The sequence below is a fragment of the Vombatus ursinus genome, unplaced genomic scaffold, assembly GCF_900497805.2.
Source record: "Vombatus ursinus unplaced genomic scaffold, bare-nosed wombat genome assembly UNPS02014830.1, whole genome shotgun sequence".
Classification (NCBI taxonomy): domain Eukaryota; kingdom Metazoa; phylum Chordata; class Mammalia; order Diprotodontia; family Vombatidae; genus Vombatus; species Vombatus ursinus.
Genome location: NW_020954608.1, coordinates 8,725,755 through 8,743,496, shown reverse-complemented (window position 1 = coordinate 8,743,496; position 17,742 = coordinate 8,725,755). Strand labels below are relative to the sequence as shown.

The 17,742-nt window shown below is 38.7% G+C and overlaps 1 protein-coding gene across 2 annotated transcripts in view; it reads right to left on the bottom strand.

The window, feature by feature from the left end:
* Positions 1-270: 270 nt before the first annotated feature.
* LAMB1 (laminin subunit beta 1) overlaps positions 271-17,742 on the bottom strand; it is a 93,869-nt gene continuing 76,397 nt past the window's right edge. For both annotated transcript variants that reach the window (XM_027838730.1, XM_027838731.1), the window contains exons 26-34: positions 15,536-15,720; positions 14,114-14,355; positions 9,376-9,579; positions 8,226-8,370; positions 5,816-6,023; positions 5,466-5,607; positions 2,423-2,599; positions 750-909; positions 271-604 (exon numbers count right to left, since the gene is read on the bottom strand). In XM_027838730.1, the coding sequence (XP_027694531.1) occupies positions 468-604; positions 750-909; positions 2,423-2,599; positions 5,466-5,607; positions 5,816-6,023; positions 8,226-8,370; positions 9,376-9,579; positions 14,114-14,355; positions 15,536-15,720 (1,600 nt within the window). In that variant the 3' untranslated portion in view covers positions 271-467. The remainder of the gene's footprint in view (positions 605-749; positions 910-2,422; positions 2,600-5,465; positions 5,608-5,815; positions 6,024-8,225; positions 8,371-9,375; positions 9,580-14,113; positions 14,356-15,535; positions 15,721-17,742) is intronic.

Below are 17,742 nucleotides of genomic sequence, written 5' to 3'. Positions count from 1 at the left end.
TCTGGTATGAGAAAGTAGTTTTGATCCTCAAGATCCATTAATGTAGCCCAGATGTTAGTAGTTTTTTTTTTTAAATACTTTATCTGCTTTTTCCTTTATAGTGGACAGAAAGATCAGTGTGACTTTACTTTTTGTAGCACAGAAATTCTTAGTGCTATTTTCCTTTGAAACTGGAGGTAACAAAATGAAAAAGAATTAAGGAATCACAGCCCCCATCATTGAAGCGTTCATAGTTGTAGTAAGTTAGTTTTATAAAACAAAGAACAAATCTAACTAGATGCACCTCTATACAAAAAGTGCATTTGTACTTTATTTGTAACTTCATTAAAAAACATTTGGTAATTAAAAAAATTAAATAAGCAAAAGTGGACATTGTTTCATTTTAACATCAATGCATTAACTACATTTTAAAAAATACAATTGATTTAATACTTTGGTCTCATCCATTTCTGTCCCTTCTGGCTTTGTTACAGACAAGTGCTATAAACAGCAACTTTTTGGCTTATGTCCTGTAGAAGTGAACGGACTTCTTCTTCTAGTTTTGCCAATTCTTGAGCTTTATCTTCTAGATATTTTTGATTGTCTTCATATTTTTGCTCCAAATCTGCAGAAATGAAAAAAAAATGGATATTTCCCCTAAATGCTAAATTTAATAATACAGTATTTTGCATTTAAATGTAGTACTTAAGGGAAAAATTATTATACTTCCCATAGTCCCAAATAGCCATTTTTCTAGAAACAACATTTACCTTTTAGCAGTTGGAGCTTACTGTTTGCTTGGGCGAGCAGTATTTTAGCTTCATTTTGTAACATTTCTGCTTTCTTTCTGGCATCAGCTGACTCTTCAGTTTTCTTGGCAATTAGGTTTTCTACTTTTTTATACTTTCCACTAAGTTCACTGTCAAGGATCTGCAGTACCAAGTTTAGACACAAGATGGTAGTTAGTTGCAAAGTCATGCAACAAACACAAGCCCCAGATAGGACCAGAGAAGGGGATTCAGTTTACACTCAAACTGGAGGAGTCAGGGTAAAACTGAGGCTCTACTCTTTTTGAACCTATTTCCTCATCTATAAAATGGGTAGTTGGCTGGCCACCCTGACGTTAGTGAATCAAATGGCTTCATGTATGTAAATGCTGCGTAAGGTGATATTACTATGAAACAAACATTAAAGTAATTGATAATTTTGAATTACTTGTAATCATATGGAAATTGAATTGGACTGGAAGTTAGAAAAACTAGGTTCACAGCTTCCTTTGACTCAACCTTTCTGGCCTTGAATTTTGTCAGCTGTAAAAGTAAGTTGGGGCCAAATCCTATATTATAAACCAAAGATGTTTGGATCTAGTCCGACTCTGTATAGTCCACGTGATTTTAAGAAGAGAACTTGGAGGTCAGAGCCAACATAAAAGCCATCAATTTTCAGACTTAGCCAGATTTAGACATTAGATAAGCCAGCCTTTATTGAAAAGGCCAAGGTTATCCACTGCATCCTGGGCCATTGCTAGTCATCTTGACTTCTGTCTTGCCACTGGACTTTGATTACTCTGAAGAAGCGAGTGAGGCTGATGACTTTGGGCAGTTCTGCCTGACTTAAATCCAATTCACAGGAAAGCCAAGACATCATCCTCATTATGTCATTGGTCCTCATTACCGATGGGTGCTTCTCAAATTCCATTTTAGTGATTCTTTAATTCAAACATCACATTAATGTTAAACTTATAGAAAGGCACAGATAAGACTGAAACAACATTTGAAGAGTCAGAAGGACACATGACTTAATTACAAATTACTCCTTTGAGAAATATAATTCAAACAATAGCTAGGTGTATGGAAATTTAATTTTAAGGGGCTTTGTTCTTCACCATCTTATGTAAATACTGTCTGAGCAGACTGTTATGTTTAACATACCAGCACCTGGCAGGAAATTAAGTACAATGAAGAAGATAACTGTTTTAGATTATGCTTTTTCCATGGTGTTATTTTTTCCAAAAGGTCTAGGGATAGCCCAAAATGTGAAGCCTCTATACGTCAGTGACACCACTTATAGAGCTTTTTTCCATTTAAAAAAACAAAGCAACTAGAAAAGACATTTGTTTTCCAGCATGATATTGTGCTTTATGATTCTCTGTAATTACCTAATTTCCTTCCTTAATTAAGGACTTACTGGTGATAACCATGTCCTCAAATATTAGAAAAAAGTTATTCATGTTTGCTGAACATAAAACTAAGGCAGCTTCTACCTTATTGTTAGAATCTTTCATTGACCATGTTATTGCAAAAACATAGCTAAAGCAAGAAAGGGATTAAGTTGAGTTCTGCTAAGTAAATAGCCTTGAGTTGTAGATTCTATTTATTAAGGCTTGCTGGATGATAGCTACTTCGTTGTCACCAAAGCTATGCGGCTGTAAAACTTCACTTACCTTCTTAACATCATCTGCATTTTGTTTTACGGTATCTACTACCTGCCCTATGTAGCCCGCCTCCTCAGTGTTCTGGGCAGCCTTCCTCTTAAGTTCTTCTACATTCCTTTCTAGCTCATTTATGCGCTGAGAGGCATTGTATAAGGTTTCCTCAGATGCTGCAGTTTCAGATTCAATCTAATAACAAAAACATAAGAGTTTAAGACTCATCATTCATCAACATAAGTGGTAGGGAGTCTAAACACGATCTCTTACATAATTTTTAAACTCAACACACACAGAGTGCTAGATTTGGAATAAGATCTAGGCTCACATTCCTGGCTCTGCCCCTTGCTAACAGTGTGACGTTGGGCAGATCATTTAATTTCCCAGCACTTCAGTTTCCTTATCTGCAAAATGAGGTAGTTGGACTAAATGGTTTCCGAGTTTATCCAACTCTCAGTGTCAGTGACACCAATAATCCGTTTTGTAGATTTCAAATATTAGTATATGGTCTTTGTTGGGTAAAGGTTACCCACTGAAACTAAATTTCATATTCAAAAAAGCTGTCAATGTTCTTTTCTATTTATCTTTAAAGAATGCCTTTATTTATTTGGGACATCTGACGGTTGAGTCTGAAATTACAAATGAACTATTCCTTACCAGTATGGCAGAACCACACTATGAGAACACTTACAAACTCTGGATTATCATTTAAATGATCAAGTTTGTTGCATTGTTCATTTTAGTGGGGGGAGGGGAGTGAGTTTTTTTTTTTAGATGGCTACTCCTTAGAGATTTCCAAACAAAACTAAAGAGAGTCAATACTGTTCCAGTATTATTCGTATGCACTAAAATCCTTAAATATTTCGTCAAGTATGGATATGATGTAAAAACTTGAAGTAGTCTGGCTAGTTACTGCTAATATATTTCATTTTTACAAACTGAATAGCACATACACACATGCACAGCATGTTCTCTTTCAATAGCAAAATTCTGTTGATATCATAGCTGCGAAGCTTCCTATAGACCCACTTTTTAAAAAAAAAAAATTGGACCTATGCTGTCATTGATATTGGAGAGCTCCCAGTGAGGCTCCCTCATTTCCTCTACTGCAGATCAGCATCTGAGAGGTTTCTAGAGTTGAGCGGGCCAGCCAAGGGGTTATAAGCCAATGTTAGAGAAAGGATTTGAAACCAGGACTTTTTTCCTTTTGAGGCTAGCTCTCTATCCACTCATACATACATTAAAGTGATTAAACATGTGAATTTTAGCAAAATTTTAATAAATCATTGCAAAACCAGGTTTTCTCTCTGGCTCATTTCTTAACATATATAAGGCAAATTTCTTCTGGACTCTACTACTTCCTTTCTGTTGGACACTCAGTATCATTGCTATAGGTGATACAGGTGATATTTATGTAGTGCTTTACCATTTACAAATCATGTTGTGCCTGGTAACCATATGAAATTAAAATAAGAAAACCAAGGTTCAGAGAAGTTTTAACTTTGCTGAACTCAGGTTTTCAGATTCTCAGTCTGCAGCATTATTACAAAACTACCCTGGCCCTTTGTAGAACTATATAACAGTATATGTGTGTGTGTGTGTGTGTTTGTGTGTGTATATATGTATATATATAAAAGAACAATCCCTTCCTCCCAATAGATTGCTGAAAAACTTAAATTCCATCCATTTCCATCTCATTCAACTAACAAGAGTTTGCTTTTCCAAACATTTTTTAATTGTCCTGCTCTGACCAAAACAGATAATTCTCTTACTGTTGGCAGAAACTTGGGACAGAAACAAGCATACTGAATACAGTATGGTTGATAATGATAACTACTCATTTCCACTGAGGGCAGAAGGAAGATTCTTATGATTGCTAAATCATGGGATAAATTACAAAAATCCAATAAACATATAATAATAAATATATAGATTACTATATATAAATCTCTGGAGATTTTTAATGAAATTAGGTAGAAAGTTGTCTGGCAAAGATGACTGGTAGTGCCTTGTAGCCTATGAGTCCTTGGTTTATTTGAAGGTGAACACTTAGGGACATGGAGGGACAGCTAGTTTCCATGTCCTCCACTCTGGTTCCTCTAGACAGCTTAATACATCATGGAAATGACCCTAGGGCTAGGTTCTCAAAGGTTATTCTTTCAGAGTATCATACATTAGTAAGTTCTACCATCAGAAGACTTGAATTTGAGGAGGCTCATCCTCCACAGATGAGGGCCCCTAGGTGTTGGACTTTGTCAATTCATACTTTTAACAAACACCCTCTTGGAGGGGAAAAAGGTTCTACAGAACTGCTTCATAAAATAACAGCCCAGTTAAGTGGATTCATGCTGGTATTCATCACTTCTGGAATGTACTTTGTAAAACTGACTGAGAGGCTAAGCTTGTGTGAAAACTGCCTCATTATGGAATTTTAATACCCACTAGAATACCATATCTATCACTATATTTTTAATTTTAAAAATTCATGCTCAGTTAAAGAAATATCCATTTTCTGTTTTATGAGTGGGGCAGATGTTATTTCCTTATTTACAAAAGCACCTTACTGGCTAGACATTTTGTCCATCAAGGATGGTACCTAGGAACCTGGTGGAGAGATGTTTTGGTCTTTATGAATCATTCACAAGTGACCCGAGAATGTTTTTTTACCTGTGGGTTGCATTTTTAGTGCCTTGGCCTATCACTGCCATTGCACAGCCTACTTTTATAAAATTAGCTCTTAAGAAAGTATGGTATTTCCTATTCCTGAACTTAATCTCAAAAAAATTTCCTAAGATAAAAGGGGCTGGGCCAACCTAAATATTCTCTGCTCTGATTTCTTTTGAAAAGTTAGAGCAATGCCAGTGTCACCAAAAACCAGTTATATTAACAGTGCTTTTCTTCATCTGTTGGCACAGAGAGCCTCCAAGTTAAATGGTATTATTTCTGTTTTAGGCATTAAAACATGACCTTCTGCCCACTACCTAAAACCCTTGCTTCATGGGATGAATGCTTTTTCCCCTCCAAATAAAACCCCTGACAATTGCATTCATTCTCTTACTGAAGTCAGTAGGTTTTGAGTTCCTTGGATGTCTTCATCTGCTTGTTTAATCGCCTTTTCTGCTGCAATCTGAGCCTTTTCAGCTTCTTCCAGGGCTTCCTTTACCATATCTGCAGTGACTTTAACATCTGTTGCACTTTTGCTGAAACAACAAAAAGTCAATGTATCAGATCTTTATATGTATTTTTTCTCAGGACAAATGGAAAATATTCAACAATACCCTGAAAATCTGTGGGGGAGGGGAAATCCAGAAGTTATTAGAAATGACATGGGTTATAGATTATGCTACACCATGGTACTCATACCAGAAATTCAAACACCCCACTGGATGCCATAATGGCCCTAATTACCTGGCTTTCTTCGCTTCATCTAAAAGCACCTCTGCTCTGGCAATGTCACTAGCACTTTGCTGAAGAATAACTTCTACTTGGGAAAGACTTTCTACTCGTTCCCGAATATCTTCGGTTAGGTTCTGCAGCTGTTGGGGAGTGCTTGGCATCTCCATCTTCAGTACTTCATTAGCAACAGCCTCAATGCTATCCAGATCAGCACCATCCTCTGTGAAAAGGAAAGATGGGCCAGCAATAGATGTGACTGTGAGGTTCATTCATTCAGTATTTATAGAGTATGTGTGTTTTGAGTCTATATGTACTACTATATGGCACCGCATAGCAATTAGAAAGGCCATGTGGCCTAGTATAAAAAGAGGTGTAGCTTCAAAGTCAGGAAAACATGGGTTCACATCCAACCTCTGACACAAACTGGTTATTTAATCCCTCAATGCCCAATGCCAACTCTAAATATGTAGGTTGTAGAGTAGTTAACCTGTTTTTTTGTGATAAGACCCTCTTCTCAGAATGTTTTTAAATAACTGGAAGAAATGTTAAATTTCAATTAGAGGTCTTGTGAAAATGATTATAATTTTTTCTGTCCAAGTTCATGGACCCCCTGAAGTCTAACCATGGAACTCTTTGGGATCTATGGACCCTAGATTAAGAACTCTTGCCTTACAAGAAGACAACTAGGTGCATAGTGGATAGAGCATTGGCCTTAAAATCAAGCTTCAAATCCTGCTTCACACTGCCCGGTGACTAGGCAAGTTGCTTTGGGCCTCAATTTTCTCATCTATAAAGTGATGTGATAGTACTAAAACTTTGAGGTGCCTTTCCACCTCTAAATCTGTGATCCTATTTAGTTTTACTGTACAGTAGATACAGCATTGGACTTAGAGTGAACATCTTACTTATACCCCCAAACCTGATTTCCCTGAACTCCCTGTACCCATATTGATAAGCAAGTACTCTGCAAATGATAGACTTCAAAGAGTTGTCTGGGATAACTGTCATTCCTAGAGTGTGTCTATCTCTGTCTGTAGCCATCTCCTCCCCACCCTGAAGGATAATGGAAAACCAGGATGCGACCAAATAGTGGAGAGCCTTGAAGAATAAGAACAAGGGAAGAACTCCCATTAACCTGGGAGTTAAAAGAGGCTCACATTCTGGTTCTTAAAATTTAAGAACAAAGAATCTAAGAAAATGAACCCTGAATAATTCAGTTAGCAAGAAATGAGGAGAACCTGGGAAATACTAATAGTCAATAAAATGTAACCTCCTTAAAGGCAGGGATTTTTTCAATTTTTCTTGGTTTTTCTAACACTATCAGTGTCTTGCACATAGTACTGTGTAAGTGCCTTTGGATTGAATCAGTAGCCAAGAGTGATCTAATTTCCATTAGAAATGCCATCTGGCATTAAAATTTTTACCCAATGAAGATTGTGACATAAAAGACAAGATCTAAAGATATTTTTCCTAAGGGCAAGGGGGAGGGAAAATGACAAGAATTTGGATCTGGGAAAGGCCCTTGGAAATAATTTAGTCCAATTCCTCAAGTCACAGAGGAGGAAACTGAGGGCCCAGAGAAGCAGCAAGTAATAGCTGATTCAAACCCAGACCCTGTGGCTCCACTGCCCTTCCCACTATATCCTGAGGCTTCTTTCAGGACAAATGCTATTTACTCAGAGCTAAGTGCTGGAGCTATTCTTACATGTCAAACCTCTTTTCTGTCAGATAGGCTCTAATGACCCTGACAGAATAAAAACCCTGAGAGAAGAGTTCTAACAGAGATCTGCAGAACCCTATTTTGACTTCTAGATTTTCATCGAGTACTCACTTTCCTTTTCTAGGACAATATACAAGGGCATATTTCAGAACTGAAAATTTGCTTACTATCCCAATTAGTAAGTTTGCCTTTGTACTTTTGCATATTTTTTTGGGCTGGACTGTATTTCATTGGCACAGGAAACTCCCCATGAAAATACTTCCTTTATTAATGCACAACTGCCACCATTTCTGCAACTTGTGGAGACTTAAGAGAATTAGCTAGGGCACTGAGGCAGTAAGTGGCTTAACCCCACGTAGCCAGAGGCAAGACTTGCAGTCTCGTGGGTCTCCTTTACTCTTGAGGTTGATTCCCTAACATCATGAGGCCTCACATCTGTATGTCACTGCTAAGTAACTTTCTGAAGCTTATCGCACATTTTAGAGAAAAGGGAAAAAATTGTCCTCTAACTAAAAAGTCTCTTGTCAGAAAACTATGTCTTCTAAAATAAATTTTTTTTTAAGTTTTTTAAGTTTATTTAAGTTTGTCTTCCGTCTCAATCATGAGGTCTTATTTCTTTGATTTATTGTTTTAGGATTGGCTTGCTCATTTCCTATTCAACATTAAAATGCAAACAAGGGAATAATGAAACATTTTTCTTACGAGTCAGAAAGTTTCGAATTTGCTTGATCAGATTCCTCAGATCCTCATTGCTCTTGTCCACTTTTTCTTTGGTGGCATTAGTTTTCAACAGAACTGCCTGGGCACTTTGTTTTGCTTCATCTGCCCTCAGTTTAGCTTCAGAAACCTAAATATGGTACATAAAATTAAAAAAAATTCAATGTTTCTTTCATTCAGTCATTCAACAACTATTTTCTGAAATTCAGCAATTTTGTGATTTACAGTGGGATTTGGAAAGGAAGGTCAAACCATAATGCTTACAATATCAGATTCTAGAATCTCAGGCCATTTGAAACAGATATTCCCTAACTCTCTAAGACGTTTTTGTATGAACAAGGAGCTACTCTTTGCCCCTCTTCAATTCCTAGTTTTTTTTTTCAGTTATTAAAAAACAACAACAAAACTTTTAAGTTAGCAACAGAAGATATTGGTGCCTAACTTACAGATAAATACCAATTTTGTGGAGATGGTACTTCAAGTGACAGGAATTATTATTAGAAGATCAAAGGTGACCTAGTCATTGGTTCGTTTAGAGCTAGAAGGCACCTTAGAGGCCTTTCATCATAGGAACATGGAAGACATGTTAGAGGGAGTTCAGCTCCCTAATTTTTCAGATAAAGAAACTGAGACTCAGAAGGTTTAAGTCCAATATCATGAAGGTAGTAGCAGAAACAGAGATTTTGCTTTTGCGTGCTATGACTTCTATGACCCCAGTTTCCTTGTTCTGTATATTTCCACTGTACCACATTGTCTGGCTTAACGTATAGCTATGATATCCTTTATAAAAATGATTAGCTGGGCAAAAACTGAATTTCTTTTTGGCCTAGTTAAAGGTCTTGGTGGATGCTGGGCCCATGCTAAATCACATGGGTTGCCTCAAATTATTAGCATTGAGATTTGGCCTAGTCTGGTATCAACACTGTTCAGTTAGGAGTAACATTTGAGCCCAGAAACACAAGCTTCTTCAGCTGTCTGAGTAAAGGTCCCACACTCACCCACTCATTCTGGGCCTGGCACATGGCTGAAAAATGCCTATTTTAATCAGTCATCATTTAGACAGTATTTCTCCCTTGCCCCCATCTTCTCGCATGTTTCCAACAACAATGACAAGAAGCTGCTCGTGCTAAATTACCGTCTTTGAGAGTTGTTCCACCTCGGCCAGTGCACTGAGGACGTCTCTGTCAAAATCCATGGCTTTCTGCCAGGCGTTGTGGGCCACGGTGACTAAGCCATCACAACCAGGTCCACCACATTTCTTTGCCCCATCATCTGTCCTGCAGTTTGGTCCCCCACATGGTGATTCGGCACACAAGGCCCCCGGAGGAGTTCCACAAGTCTGCAATGAGTCAAGGTCAGGTAGAATACGTCAGATACTGATTCTGCTGCAGAGCAGCTGTGTAAATCGTGGGTGGCTCCCTCAGAGCACTGGTAATGTCCAATAAGTATACATAAAAACATAGCTAAGAGGATGGAGAAGGAAAGGATATATTCAAAGCTTCTAGAAGTAAACCTACAATCCACCAGTGAAGGATAATGAAATTCTTCTGGCCCACATTCTAGCCCTGTTGTTAATTCATATTCCATCTTCTACCACTCTAAACAAATTCAATTAAATTCAGTATACAGTGACTAGATGCCTACCACTTGAACATTAGCTTGAGAATACAAAAAATGAAAAATGACAGCCCCTCCCTTCAAGGAACTTACAATCTAGTAGGGGTATATAATTAATAAACAAGTAGGTATACTGCTGATATGAGAAAGGCACTTTCAGAAAATCCAAGGGAGGAAGGAAAGAAATTACTTTAGAACCCAAACAAGAGTTTATCTCAGAAGCAAACATTCTACATTCTGTGACTGAGGGTTCCCCACTATAATGGCTAAGTGAAAAAAGAACTGGACCCCTGTAAATTATTCAACCAGTCATTGAGTAGACAATGCCATCATTTGATACACACTTTTAAATGCAATGGAGATTGGAGAAGTGAGAGAACATTTCAGGGGTGGGGAACCTGCAGCCTCAAGGCTATATGTGGCCCTCTAGGTCCTCAAGTGCAGCCCTTTGACTAAATCCAAACTTCCCAGAACACCCCTGACTTAAACTGTTGTAGTTTGGGGGAGTTTTCACAGAAGGAGTGAGATTTACTATGAGCCTGGGTAGGACGTGATTAGGTGAAGGTCATTCCAGGGTGTGGGCACAACCGTCTACAGGGGGCAGGGTGGGGTTGGGAAGGTTGTAGCAAATAACATGAGCAATGGCTCACAGGTGATCTCATCATAGATTCAGAGCTGGAAGAGAACAGAGAGGTCATCTAGTCCAACTCTATCATTTTGCAGATGACGAAACCAAGACCCAGACAAATTGCCCATTGTCACAGAAATAGTGACAGAACTGGGATTCTAAGCCAGTCCTCTTTCCACTGCACCATATAGTCAAACATATTATTTTCAAAGGACTGCTTTCATTTCTACCCCCATCTACATCAGCCACCATCAAGGGCAGTGACCACGAGGCTCACCTTGACTGCCACTCCTATTCGGCAATGAATGTATTGAGAAAGCACTAGTCCAGTGCTATCACCTTTCTTAAGCCATTTCATTAATATAAGTGTGATTCTGAAAGATAATATGGGCTCATTCTTTTGGGGATTAGGAGTAGAGGGGATAAGTAGTAGGAAAAGAGAAAGTGATGATAGATGGGAAACACTGAAAAGAAAACGATAGAAAACAGGTAATAGAAGATTTCATTTCCCTCAAAAGAAAAGTGTGCAGAACTCTTCTTTCTCCATGAACTATTCTTTCTTCATTCCAATCATTTAAATTTGAGAAATTTCTAAGCATATTTTATTTCCTGTATTCAAGCTGAACAAGTGGCCTTAAAATGCTTTTGGTTTATTTCACATGAAATGGTTGAGTAGTACAATTCTGGACACTACACAAAACATTAGCTTTGTTCAGGAGCAAAGGGGCACCAGGGATCCTTTATTGGAAAACAGCCTGACAGCTGAAGAGCTCACCCAGGAGGTCTGTTTTGTTTCAAGAGACCCTGTGAGACAAGGGTAAGGGCAAAAAAAAAATAACAGAACAGCTCCACTCTAGCTAAATACATGCAGAGATAAAGGACAGGGTGTACCTGGAAAACCAAGAGGAACATATATTCCTGAGTTCCATGAGAGGCCCTAGGAATCCAGATCTCTAAGTGGGGAATGTCACACCCCATAAGGAGTTTTAAAGTAGAGATAACACTCACTGGTGTTTCCATTGTCACTTTCTAGATTGGAAAGGCAGCAGGAAATAACATATAGCCTGGAGCCAGAGACCCTGTATGATACATGTCAAAATAAAAATTCCCCAAAGGTTTTGTAGCTCTTCATTACTTTAATCAGCAGAATGTTTTTTTTTTTTTTAAACATATCATGGCACAGTCAGTAGAGAGCCAGCCTCAAAGTCAGATAGACTTTGCCTCTGACACAGATCAACTGTAAATCCGCGCATGTTGTTTTCCTCTCTCAATACTCCAGTCAACTCTCTGAGGCTCTAAGATGCAAAGACTCTATGTTGGTAGGAGTCTCCACCTAAGAGTTCCCTGTACAGGTGAAGTTACAGGTCCGGTCCCTATCCTTAACATATTCTAGTGAAGTAGGTAGCTTCTTCCTGAATACTGAAATGTCAACAAAGATGCTGGAAACAGGGAACTGATATTCAGTTGCAATATAGAACACTATAACCAGTCTATTGGGTTCAGCAAATTTCACAGAAATACTCTGGGTCTTAATTTTCCTGTCTATAAAACTAGGATGTCTATTTCATTTGGATGTTGCACTAATGTCTGTAAAGCTCGGGAACATCCTGGGGCGGCGGGGGGGGACGACCAGAACGAGACCTTTCATTTTAATCTTTGCATCCTCGGTGCCTAGCACAGTGCTCCACACATACTAGACGTACTGTATCCCAACACGCCTCAAAGAACTCATTACTTTTCCTCCCAAACTCATCCGTCTTATTAATTTCTCTATCTTTGTCAAGGGCATTATCATCATTCCAGTCATCCATGTTCTCAACATAGGAGTCATCCTTGACGGTTTACTCTCTTCTGGATCACAAAATCATAGATTAAAAGCTGGTAGGAACCTCATAAGATCACAGGGCTAGGGTTGGAAGGGTTCTCAGAGGCCAGCCCGTCCAGCCTCATTTTGTAGATAAGCAAATTGAGGTCCACATAGGACCTCAAGGTTACTAAGGAAGTAAGCGAGTCTGGTGGAATTTGAACCCAAGTCTTTCTGACTCCAAATCTAGCAGGCTATCCACCATACATGTTACCCCTAACCCCATTTTTCCAATCACTTGCCAGGTCTTGTCAATTCTACTGCCATATCTTTCACACCACTCCTGTTCTGTCTATTCCTAACAAATTACTGTAGTTGAAGTTCTCATCACTTCTTGCCTGGATTACTGCAATAGTCCTCTATTTGGTCTCCCCACCTCAAGACTCTAACCATTTCCATTCCTCCTCCACACAGCTACCAAAGTAATCTTCCTAAAGACCCTGACCTGACCCTGATCAATAGACTATAATGGTTCCCTATTAATTACCTCCAGGATGCAATACAAACTCCTCTGCTTGGCCTTTAAGAGTCTTTACAATCTATCTGCCTCCAGCTGACCTTTCCAGGCTGATCATGAATTCTTCTCTTTTATACACTCCATAATCTAGCCCAACAGGCATTCTTGCTATTTCTCACACGAATTCCTTCCTCATCTCCATTTCTTAAAAATCCCCAGCTTCCTTCAGAACTTGACTCCAACACCACCTTCCACAAGAAGTCTCCTCTGACTCCCCAGGTGCTAATGTCTTCCTCCTCAAAATTTGATAAGATTTTTTTATATACACATACATGCTTGTTTGCTTCCTCCAACAATGTAAACTGCTTGTTTCATTTTTATCTTTATCTCAGCTGTCACAAAACAGGCACTTAATAAAGGGATGTATCTTTTAAGGATTTCATCTTCTATCTCATCTGTACTTATATGTCTATCCCTAGGCAAAACCATTATTTTTTTTACTTGGCCCCATATCCCTTCCAGTGCCTTGTGCTATTACACTGAAGTAAGGTTAGTATGAGCTCTTAGGCCTGCTACCTGACTTTCAAGAGTCTCATTACTTAGCTGCCCTCAGGCATATAATATTTTTTAGGTTCTGGGAATGGGCTAATTTTCCAGGCTGCTCTTAGATTTAAAATGAGATGGTCACCCTGGTAAAATTACTACTTGAAAAGAACATGTTAATGAACCACTGGAGGAAAACAATCCCTTTATAATTCTCTTAGGAACCACCTTTGGCAATGATAAGATTTCCTCCCTTTGGATGGCTTGTACTATTTGGTGAACAATATCTATGGAAAAAGCTGATGAAGAAAATGGATTTAATCTAAATCCAAAGTCAGTCATTAGTCCATAAGAACAAGGAAATAAGAATTACGCCCCAGAGAAGAAGCATGAGGGTGATTTGGGTTAGTTTAGAAGAAAAAGGAAGCTGAAAGTAAGAATCCTAGTTCCTTTATCTCCCTTTGTTATGGACATAGGGGACTCTGGCCAAGGCACTTAAGGACCCCATGCTGTGGGGTGGGGTGGAGGTGAGGAGGAGGATTTTACTCAGTTTACCTTGTGGTTGCTATAAAGATTAAGGAGCTAATTTTTTCAAGGCCTCTAATTCATTCATGAATGTGCCATATTGAATATAGCTTCTTTGTATCTTCTTATCCTCAGAACCTAGTAACAACACTGGCACAAGGAGGCACTTGTCTGTGGACTTGATGTGAAATTCTCTTCTTAAGCATTACAGCCATGAAATCCAAACTGCCAAAGCTTACCTGTTCAGCTATAGTAGAAAGATCCAAACTCTGTAATTTGCCCGCAAGCTCATCTAGAAGGCGGGATTGTTCCTCCTGTTTTTCCTTGAACTGGGCCTCTCTTTCCATCATTAAGTCTTCAACTTTGTTTCGAGTAAGGGCTGACTGTTCTATGGTGCTATTGGTATCTATGGTGGAGGCATTCACTCTTTCCTCTGCCTCAAGAGACATCTGAAAGTATTTGGTAATACTGTCCAAGGCTCCTACAATATTAGATGAAAATACTCAAAGTTAATGCTGATTTCCACCCCCCTTCTACTAACAAATAGATAATTTTTATACTATCCTGTCTTACATTTCTTATAAAGAAATGAAATTCTGTTTGAAAAAAGAAGAGAAGGGGCAGCTAGGTGGTGCAGTAGATAGAGCACGAGCCCTGGAGTCAGAAGGACCTGAGTTCAAATTTGACCTCAGATACATTAACACTCATGAGCTGTGTGACTCTGGGCAAATCAATTAACCCCAATTGCCTCACCAAAAAAAAAAAAAAAAAAAAAAATGAAGAGGAAAAAAATCCCAAGGAGCAAACAGGACCATGTAATTTCCCTTTCCCAAATATAATTCATTCTTTCATCCCATTCTATCCCTGCCCCTAAACAATGCTCAAGCTGGGTTCACATGATGATGAACATCTGAATGAAAAGTGAAAAATTAAGTCAGTTATCTGGAATAGTTTTATTATATGATGCCAGATACTGAACATTTGGAAACATCTGGAGAGTTGGCATTGTGTAGATAAAACATCCGGGTGGTTGACTTAACGTTTTACTTTTCATCCAGATGTTTTGCCGTTGGGTAGACAGGGCCAAAGTTAACATTTGTAGAGGCTGATTGTGTACTCAACAGTGATGGGTAATGTGATATAACATAGTCTGGGATTTCTTTTGCTGTTTTTGGCTCCTCTAAGTGGCCTGAAAAGTCCACTTAAAGGTAAGGATTTGAAAAAAAAAAATTCCTGACTAAGCAACATCTTAAATTTAAAGTGATTTGTAGAAGTATCAACTTAATTCCAAAGTTATCCAAGAGGATACCTATCCAAGAAAAACTGGGGGAGGGGGTTAAGGGGTCAGCTAAAACCACTAACCAGAAAAACAGGAAAAGCAAGTTTTACTCTAGAAGTTATGCCACCACTTAGTCTTTGTGGGACCTCAGAAATCATTTGGACTTGCTGGGCCCCAATTCCCACCTTTGGCTTATGGAATTTGTCATTCTCATCTAAACCATAAACTTGATGAGAAGAGCTAAGAAAACAGAAAGCTCTTTATGGCACGGGTGGGGAGGTGAGTCATAGAAAAGAAAGATTAGTTTGATATTTAAACAAATTGTCCGACCTGGATTATTCTTTATAACCATTCCCTGATACCCCACAAACCATATGCTTACCCCGAATATCTGAGTTTTTGATAAACTCCAGCTGTTCAGTAAGCTCTTTCACTGTTTTGTCCAAGCTCTGTGCGTCCATCTGCAGGGAATCCAGCTCTCCAACTGTGTTGTTACTTTGTGAGGCCGTGTCAGATAACTTCGCTTCAACCTCTGACATTTTTTCTGTAACATCTTTGGTTAGCTTCCTGTGGACAGAAGGGTAAATCTGCTCAAGCAAAATAAATGCAATTTGATTTCTTTTGTGGTAGATTCTGTCTGTGGAGGCTTTTTTAGAAAACATAGCCAAGAGTCATGCAGGATGAGCTGGGGCTGTGGTCTGCATTGGGAGAGGGGGTATACACACTGATGAGTAATCGTGGTCCTGCCAAAATTCTGATGACCATTTTAGTATTTCCTAGTGATGAAGCTTTTTCAGCTTGATAGGGATTAAAACCAACTCAGCAAACAACGTCTCCTTCATCTAAATACCAGTTTATGTTCTCTCTCTTAGTTTTTGGACTAGGTCTATAATTTCATTTATCTAAGGCAATGATGTCAAAATCATGTAGAAATAAGGGCCACTAAACCATACACAGGTATTCCTACAGGTCACATGCTGACTTAGAAAACCACACACTTATTATATCTATATTATATCTATATTTTATAGCATCTTTATTTTTGTTAAATATTTTCCAATTACATTTAATCTGGTTTGGGCCTCCTTTGTGAGTTGAGTGTTGTGGATGGTGTCTTTGTCACCTCTGTTCCAAGGAATCTCAGGTGAGGAAGCTTCCTTTCCACACAAAGATCAAACTTATTCCGCTATTTATAATTTTTTTTTTTTGCTAGGCATTGGGGTTAAGTGGCTTGCCCAGGGTCACACAGCTAGTGAATGTTTTGTGTCTGAGGCCGGATTTGAACTCAGGTCCTCCTGAGTCCAGGACTGGTGCTCTATCTACTGCACTACCTAGCTGTCCCATGGTATTTATAATTTTAGAGAATTGCCTGGGGACACTAATAGGTTAAGGGTCTTGCCTTGAATTGGACAACCAGTGTGGGTCAGAAACAGGACTTAAAGTCAGGAAGCTAGATGGCACAGTTGATTGAGTGCTAGACTTGGGAGTTAGAATTCATTTAAAATCTTACATCCGATGCTTACTATTGGTGTGAGTCACTTAACTGCTCTGTGCCTCAGTTTCTTCATCTGTAAAATGAGACAGTTGTATTTGATGGTGTCCAAGTTCCCTTCTAGCTCTAAATATTGTCCCAGATTCTGAGGTTGGCTCTCTCCCTTATACCACCCTGCCTTGGTATCATATAGTATTATTTTTTAATCTTTCAATGGTTTTATTTTCTTCCAAGAAAAAAATGCCATTTCTCTGAAGAAAAAACAAAGCAAAACAAAAAGATCCACCCAGCTGCCTTATGGAAGATTAACTATTTAAGACAAATTCCACAATGCTACTGTCATACTCTCAAACCGTAGCAACAGCATAGGTCAGAATGTGGAACACCCAATACCATACATAATTTGTTTCACATCCCACACAATTACAAATGCATTTTTTTATTGCTACAAACTCGAGGGACATAATAGGCTCCATTGTTGAATCTTACCCCCACCCCAAAAAAACTCTTCTCAGAGCTCCCTGAGATCTCCTTTCTGCCAATAGGGCTTTCAAGATGGAGCATGTGGGGAGGAAGCCACACATCCCACCTCCAGGAAGACCAGTAAGTGCCAGTAACACTAGCCTTTTTTTCCCCCTCCCTTCAAACAGGGCCCCATATAACTTCCTTTGTTCCTCCCCAAACAAACAGCCCTTTTAGAGAAGAATGCTATGAGACTTTACATAGAAAAGAATGTAGTATTCTCAGATATTGAGATATGGATGGCAAAAAGAATGATGAAAAGATTGCAATACCAAGATATTTCCTTAAAAAAAAAAAAAAAGAAAACCCAACCAGACAATCTTGTCTCATATGTTATTTTAATTTGAAATGGAATGGCCAGGCCTAGGGTATGTGCATATCTATCTGTGTATATGTATGTACATGTATTCAGAAAGCTACCTTTACCAAAAGCCTGCTTATATATTCCTTCTGAGGCCTCATGAAGCTTTGCAGCATGTTTTTGTGAGAACTAATTATTTTTAAATGAAAAATTAGCCTTAGTGCCTAAAAGATACATCTTTGGCAGTCTAGCGCTGAAGCACATCAATGCATTT